The 8,421-nt window shown below is 41.0% G+C and overlaps 1 protein-coding gene across 1 annotated transcript; it reads left to right on the top strand.

The window, feature by feature from the left end:
• The first annotated feature begins 3,966 nt into the window (after positions 1–3,966).
• Positions 3,967–4,899, top strand: LOC103111389 (olfactory receptor 10D1B-like). The gene has a single exon (XM_007520669.1). It carries the CDS (start codon positions 3,967–3,969, stop codon positions 4,897–4,899), a length of 933 nt encoding a protein of 310 aa, XP_007520731.1.
• The last annotated feature ends 3,522 nt before the right edge of the window (positions 4,900–8,421 follow it).

The raw sequence follows: 8,421 nt of genomic DNA, 5'->3' as shown, positions 1-8,421 counted from the left end.
TATATTAATCCAACCTTGCATCCCTGGGATAAACCCCACTTGGTTATGATGAACAATCTTTTTAATATACTGCTGTATCTGGTTGGCTAGAATTTTGTTTAATATTTTAGTATCTATGTTCATTAGAGATATTGGTCTGTAGTTTTCTTTTTTGGTTGTGTCCCTGTCTGCTTTTGGTATCAAAGTGATGTAGGCTTCATAGAAGCTGGGAGTAGTCCAGTGTCTTCAGTCTTCTGGAAGATATTTTTTTTTTGCCTCCAGGGTTATTGCTGGGGCTCAGTGCCTGTACCATAAATCCACTGCTCCTAGAGGTCATTTCCCCCCTTTTGTTGCCCTTGTTGTAGCCTTGTTGTGGTTATTATTGTTATTGTTGATGTTGTTCATTGCTGGATAAGACAGAGAAATGGAGAGAGGATGGGAAGACAGAGAGGGGGAGAGAAAGACAGACACCTGCAGACCTGCTTCATCGCCTGTGAAGCGAGTCCCCTGCAGGTGGGGTGCCAGGGGCTCGAACCAGAATCCTTAAGACAGTCCTTGCCTTAAGACAGTCCTTGCACTTTGTGCCACATGCGCTTAACCCACTATGCTACCACCCGACCCCCTTCTAGAAGACTTTTGAAAGTAGAGTTACTAGTTCTTCGTTGAAGGTTTTGTAGAATTCATTTGTAAAATCATCCGGTCCAGGACTTTAATTCTTGGGAATTTTTTTGATAACTTTTTCAATTCCATTAGCTGTGATGGGCCTGTTTATGTTATCTAGTTCCTCTTAATTTTGGAAGTCCGTAGGTATCTAGGAAATTGTCCATTTCTTCCAGGTTCTCTATATTGGCGGCATATCTCTCATAATATGCTGAATTTCTGTGGTGTCTGTTATGGTATCTCCTCCTTCATTTATGATCTGATTTATTTGGGTTTCTCCCTTTTTTGTTTTGTGAGTCTGGCTGAAGGTTTGCCAATTTTGTTCACTCTTTGGAAGAACCAACATTTACTTTTGTTGATCTTTTGTATGGTTTTCTTATTTTCAATGTCATTGATTTCTGCCCTAACTTTAGTGATTTCTGTCCTTCTGGTTGCTTTAGGGTTCATTTGTTCTTCTTCTTCTTCTTCTAGGTCTTTAAGATGTGCAATCAGGCTATTTATTTGTGCCTTTTCTTGTTTCCTAATATGTGCTTGTATGGCTATGAACATTCCTCTCAGTACTGCCTTAGCTATGTCCCAAATATTTTGATAGCTTGTGTCTTAATTTTCGTTGAACTCTCAAAATATTTTAATTTCTTCCTTTATTTCCTCTTTGGCCCAGTAGTTGTTAAGCTGTGTACTGTTGATCTTCCATATTTTGGGACTATTACTAATCTTTTGTTGATTGTTAAGTGTTAGTTTAATTCCACTGTGGTCTGAGAAGATGCTTGGGATGATTTCAATGCTCTTGAATTTGCTGATGCTGTCTTTGTGGCCTAACATGTGGTTTATCCTTGAGAAGGACCCATGTGGACTTGAGTAAAATGTGTGTTCCAGTTTTGTGCGATGAATAACTCTGAAAATGTCCCATATTTCTAGTTTATCTGTCTCCTCATTTACCTCCCTCATGTCTTTATTGATTTTCTGCCTGGGTGATCTGTCAAGTTGAGAGAGTGGGGTGTTGAAGTCCCCTGCTATGACTGTGTTGCTGTTAATACATTGCTGTAGCTCTTTCAGTAGATGTTAGATGTATTTAGATGGCTTCTCATTGGGTGCATAGATGTTAATAATTATTAAGTCCTCTTGATTGACTGATCCTCTGAACATTAAGTAATGTCCATCTGTATCTTTTAAAATTTTATTTATTTTAAAGTCTATTGTGTCATATGAGAATAGCTACTCCTGCTCTCTTTTGTGGGACATTGGCTTATATGATAGTTTTCCATCATTTCACTTTGAGTCTGTGTTTGTCTTGTTGAGTTAGGTGGGTTTCCTGTAGACAGTATATTGTTGGGTTGCGTTTTCTGATCCATCTTCCTACTCTGTGACATTTAATAGGCGAATTCAGGTCACTGACATTGATTGATATCAAAGATTGAAGATATTTTAATGCCATTCTTGTAGATTTTTTTAGTATTCTGATATATGACATATTTATAGTGGTCTGACTGTTCATAGGAGACCTTTCAGAACTTCTTTCAGGGCAGGCTTGGTGATAGTTGATTCTTTCAACTGTTGCTTGTCTGAGAAGGTTTTTATGCCTCCATATAGTCTGAATGACAGTCTAACAGGATATAGTAGTCTTGGTTGAACGTGTTTCTCATTGAGCACTCTATAGTTATCTTGCTATTCTCTTCTGTATTGTTTTTGTGGAAAAGTTTGCTACTAATCTTATGGGTTTTCCTCTTTCTTCCCCTCCCTCTTTTTCTTCCCCTCCCTCTCTTTCTTCCTCTGGTAAGCCAATAATACATATATTATTTCTTCTGAAGTCATCCCATAGGTCTCTGATGTTGTTTTCAGCATCTCTTAATCTCTTTTTGAGATCTCTTACTTCTTTTTTAGTTGTCTCTAATTCGTACTCAATCTTGCTAACTCTGTCTTCAGCCTCATTGATTCTATTGTCTCTCCCCTCTACTCTTTTCTGGAGTTCATCTATTTTGTTACCCTGTTCTGATACTGTTTTAGCTTGTTCAGCTAGTTGTGATCTTAGCTCAGCTATTTCAGCTTTCTGCTCTCTAATAACCTTGAGATAATTAGTGTTTTCTTACAGAGTGCCATTGGTTGTTTCTACATTTCTGATGACAATTCTTTCAAACTCTTTACTCGGTCCTGTGAATATTTCCTTAACTAGTGTTTGGATGTTGACCTCATTATTTTGCGCTTCAACCTTTGGGGGGCTTTTAGCTGGACTCTTGTCCTGGTTCATTTCTCCAATATTTCTTCTTGTTGGTTTAACCATGTTATATAGTATGTTATGAGGTCCCTTTCTCAGTAGTTTTCAAATTAATGATCACTCTTGCCTGGATTACTTGTGTCTAAGTAAGGTAATTAGATGCTTCACAGTTGTGGAAATTGACAGTTGTTTCAATATTATTTTAATCCCTGAATTGGTGCTCAGTGGTTTAAAAGCTTCTTTTTTTTCTTCTCTGTAGGCTATGGGAGCCTGAGGACTTTTAAACTATACGTAGGCTTCTTAGCTTAATCACTGACTCCTGACCAAGAGATAAAGCAGGTTGAGGCAGAGATAATCCAGTGGTTATACAAAGAGACTCTCACAGCCCAACCACTAGGCCACAGAGTTATAGATGTTCTCCCAAGTTTCCCAGTTAGTTCTCTGTCCCCTGGTGTCATCACAGGGCCTCCATGCCCATGCTCCAGATTCTGAGGGAAGTAGCAATGGAGACTCACAGTTCCATTTGGTGAGTCCTAGGGGAGTCCTCTCCTCCCTTCAGCCATCTTTTTGTTGGTGAAACAGACTGGAGGTGGTGTCTCAACTGGTAAACTGCCAGACTGTTGCCATCCACTTAATGTCTCCCTAGGCTCCTCTCTGTCCATGAGTCACACATATTGGCACTCACCGGTGATTTGGTGGGTTCCTGAAGTCGTTCTGGTCCTGTGTTGTTGCCATCCCAGGTGCTCTTATTTGGTATTCCTAGTTGACCTTGGAGAGGAGAGGAGAGAAACACAGCTGCTGCTGCTCCATAGCCCAACTTCCGGAAGCCCCCACTTTCTACATTTTATCCAGAAATTTTTTGTTGTGCTTCATGAGAATAACAGGCTACAATAATCCTAATCTAATTTGGCCAAAGCCAGGATTTCCAGAGTGTAATCAAGTCTTTTAATTTTCTTTTTTAGAGATGCTTCCTCCTGAGAAAACTAGTTGCTGATCATTAAAACCATGAATCTATCCAAAAATAAAATAAATAACTTCTGTTTGACATCACTGTTTTACTCTGTTTTACACTTTGGAGAAATGTATTCTTTCTGAAGCACAACATTCTGACAAAAATGAGGAACCGCTCAGTGGTGACCGAGTTCATCCTGCTGGGCATCCCCCACACCGAGGACCTGCAGGCCCTGCTCTTCACCCTCTTCTTGTCCTTCTACATCTTCACGCTCATGGGGAACTTGCTCATCCTGCTGGCCATCGTGTCCTCTGCCAGGCTCCACACACCCATGTACTTTTTTCTGTGCAAGCTGTCCGTCTTCGACATCTTCTTCCCCTCGGTGAGCTCCCCCAAGATGCTCCTCTACCTGTCGGGCCACAGCCGCGCCATCTCCTATGCAGGATGCGTGTGCCAGCTCTTCTTCTACCACTTCCTGGGCTGCACCGAGTGCTTTCTGTACACCGTCATGGCCTACGACCGCTTCGTGGCCATCTGCTACCCGCTGCGCTACTCCAGCATCATGAGCGCCCGCGCCTGCGCCCTCCTGGCCGCTGGCACTTCCCTATTCGGCTGTGTCCAGGCCATCTTCCTGACCGCCCTCACCTTCCAGCTGCCCTACTGTGGCCCCAATGAGGTGGACTACTACTTCTGCGACATCCCCGTCATGCTGAAGCTGGCCTGTGCAGACACGTCGGCCCTGGAGATGGTGGGCTTCATCGCCGTGGGCCTCATGCCCCTTAGCTGCTTCCTGCTCATCCTCACCTCCTATACCTGTATTATTTACTCCATCCTGCAGATCCGTTCAGCCGAGGGCCAGCGCCGGGCCTTCTCCACCTGCAGTGCCCACCTCACTGCCATCCTGCTCTCATTTATGCCCGTGGTCCTCATCTACCTGCAACCCACACCCAACCCCTGGCTTAATGCAACTGTCCAGGTCCTGAACAACCTGGTGACGCCCATGCTGAACCCCCTCATCTACAGCCTGAGAAATAAAGAAGTGAAATGTTCCTTGAGGAAGGTGCTACAACAAGTGGCCTTCCTTCCTGAGAAGTGACAGAGATAGTAAGTCCACATTAACAGCTCCATATTGATTACAAAAGGTACCTCCTTTGTATGATACAGAGCACAAATATTATCACAGAGTGATTTTTAAAGATGAAGAAGCTACGGTGTGAAGAAGGCATAAAGTGAATTGCTCAAGGTCACATAATAAATTATTCTTTCTAGGATGGACTAGGTCTGTCCAGGATGGAAAAGGACCTAGACCTTGTCTTTGTCACTTTGCTTTCCTCCTCCTATATATTGCCTTTCTTTTTCTCCCCTCTTCACTCTCCTACAACATTCTCATTTTGGCTGGCATGGTTATCTACACCCTCAAGTGCTTGTTTTGGACAAGCCCTCATTTGATGATCTGTGAGCTGTTGAAAAACTGGTTATCTCAACCACAGGGCTCCATTTATAATAGCGTGTCTTTTAAAATGTGGAAGTACAGAAAGCAAAAGAAGTTATGGATCAGACATGAGAAAGGACTTATGGGTGAATCATAGCTTTCTGTGTATCACTAAGTCTGCTTGTCCAAGACCATCAAGCAAGTCCTGGCTGGAGTAAGAGAATGAGTGGATGAATGAATGAATGAATGAGTGAATGAATGAATGAATGAATGAATGAATATGTGTGGAAGGTAGGTGCAGAATCTGCAAATGAGTGACTGTACTAATAATCTGAATGTTTGTCTCTGTAGTCAGCACAGCCAGGAAACAACAGATAATCTCTACTGTTTTATTTTTATTGCTTCCAGGGTTTTTGCTGGGGCTCAGTGCTGGCACTATAAATCCACCACTCCTGTAGGCCAATTTTCCTTTTTTTTTTTTCTTTATAATTTTTATTAGCTAGGCTAGAGAGAAATCGAGAGAGGATAGAGAGATAGAGAGAGGGTGTGACAGACAGATAACTGCAGACCTGCTTCCCCATCCATGAAGTATCCCTCCCCCAGGTGAGGAATGGGGGCTCAAATCCAGGTCCTTTGTTCAGGTAATATGTGTGCTTAACTGAGTACACCACCACCCGGTCCCATCTCTACTCTTTTATGGTTTTGAATTTTCTGCTTGCCGAAAGACCTTAGTACTTTTCCCCTAACAATCATTTGTATTTTTCTCTAATGAGCTCATTACAAGAAGCTTCCTATTCCAATATGGAAAATAAATAAAGAACAGGGAGAAAGGGTTGATGGGTAGAGAGAAAGATATCGGTTAAAGAAGAGGTGATAGGAAGGGAAGCGGATGTTGGGCAACTAGGGGGATGTGGGAAGAGGGAGGTGGTGGGTAAAGAAGGGGGAAACAGGCAGAGAAGAGGAGGCTGCGTAAGGCAGGGGTGATAGGAAGAGACGGCATGAGGTAGAGTCAAATGTTCTTATTTCTTTTTGCATGGTTGTTCACTTAAGGCATCTGCCAGATTGAACCAGCCACAGCACTACATTTAGGGTCTCATTTCATGGTGGTGAGAAGATGCATACGTCTTTTTTTCTATTTTATTTATTTATGTTAATGGAAGAGATAAAGAGAAAGGGGGAAAGAGAGAGAGAGGCCAGAGCACTGCTCAGCTTTGGCTAATCCTGATCGTGGGGACTGATCCTGGGACTTCAGAGTCATAGGCATGACAATCTTTTTGTCTAATCATTATGCTATCTCCCTAGCCCAAAGATATGACTTTAATTTTCTCTGGCAGAAGATAAGTATTTCCATAATCCTCAGATGGACAGTATTTACTATTATCATTAAAGACCCAGCAAAAATATAAAACCTACCTAAAACTTTCCTGGTCCTAAGCAGAGTATAGTTCCCATTTTTCTGTATTTTCAATCTGATGCCACAAAGTCCTCACTCTATTTGGGCTTATACAGTGATATACATACTATACAGTATAATAGAATAGGATATAATGTATATTTATGGTGTGATATTCCATCTAAATAATTACCCTCCTCCAAAATGGCAATATATTCAGATTCTTCTATAGCAAAGGGGTCACAGTATGTTGGGCTTATAGAGTGACTACATAGAGTCAGCCAGGTCCAGAGAAGATAAGATCAAAGATAGAGTCAACTAAGGATGACAGCACAGAATTCTCAGTTTATCTTTTGGACAGATGAATTTCTTTTTTTTTCTTCTTTTTTTTTTAAATTTCCTTTTGTTGCCCTTGTTTTATTGTTGTAGTGAGTGTTGTTGTTGTTATTAATGTCTTTGTTGTAGGGTAGATAGGACAGAGAGAAATGGAGAGGTGGGGGAAGACAGAGCAGGGGAGAAAGACACCTGCAGACCTGCTTCACCGCTTGTGAAGTGACTCCCCTGCAGGTGGGGAGCCGGAGGCTCGAACCGAGGTCCTTATGCCGGTCCTTGCACTTTGTGCCACGTGCGCTTAACCCACTGCACTACTGCCCGACTCCCTGAGAAATGAATTTCTGAATCTCAGATGAGTTGTGGAGGTAGTGGGTGAAGCAGAACCTCAGTAGCTTCATAACTGTCGTTATTTTGTATTTGTGAGGTAGCTCCAGATTCTTGAGATCAGATTCTTATTCTGGTTCTTGGGGGGTAATGCTTCAATGAGTCACAGTACTGTGTTTTGAAGAGATTCTACCCAATCAAGAAAACATAGCAGCAGTCATATTTTATATTAATTCCACAAATAAATATTTATGAAGTCTTCATTTAGGTTCAGTGCAGTGCAGTGTCGTGCAGTGAAGAAAGAAGGTCCTGTTAGTGAAATGACAGCAAAAGTTCAACAGATACCAAGGAGGCCAGGAATTTTCATCTAATTGCTTCTAATCTAATTAATATAACTTCCTTCAAAGGAAAGTGTTCATTAAAAAAAAATCAACTTATCATTTACAAAAATATATTACAATATACATATAGAATTGGTTATACCAGTTATAAACATTCACAATAAAGATATAATTTGTGTAATTATATAAAATATAAATCATGTAAAACAAATAATTTTATAATGTACAAATATATAACTATACTATTATAAACTATATAAATATATACAACACTACAATAAGATATCTAAGTATATGTATGAGAAAATGAAAAGAATTCTTCCTCCCTTTTACTAATCAAAAACCCTCAAAGTCTGAGAATACATGAATTTTTTACTTTGCTTCCATTTGCCAGCAAATCATGTATGCTGAGTTGACTCCGTGCTCAGGCCTCTCCACAGGAAATGAGTGAGTCATGCAGATGCATTATACAAGGTCTACTAGCACATAGAGTTCTCTTTTGCAATTAGCATATGACATTCAGTTAATGGGTTTATCTTCCAAGTAGCATGACTGCAGCAGGTGTGTGATAATCCCTTCAAGTGTCCTGATTGTGCTGTAATTAAAAATTATCATTCTGTTTGCACACATCTGCTTGTTAAGCTTGGTTACTATCAAATGCACTCCCAAAAGAATGATTTCCTGTCTGTGCAAAGAAAATTGTGTTTCCAAGCTGGCAGACTGAAAGCATATTCCAGAGTGTGCTTAATAAACCAGGAAGGTGACTGCCACTCTGTGCAGTCTCAGGCAACAGGT

This window comes from Erinaceus europaeus, chromosome 20 (assembly GCF_950295315.1).
Source record: "Erinaceus europaeus chromosome 20, mEriEur2.1, whole genome shotgun sequence".
Classification (NCBI taxonomy): domain Eukaryota; kingdom Metazoa; phylum Chordata; class Mammalia; order Eulipotyphla; family Erinaceidae; genus Erinaceus; species Erinaceus europaeus.
This window is presented reverse-complemented; position numbering and strand designations above follow the sequence as displayed.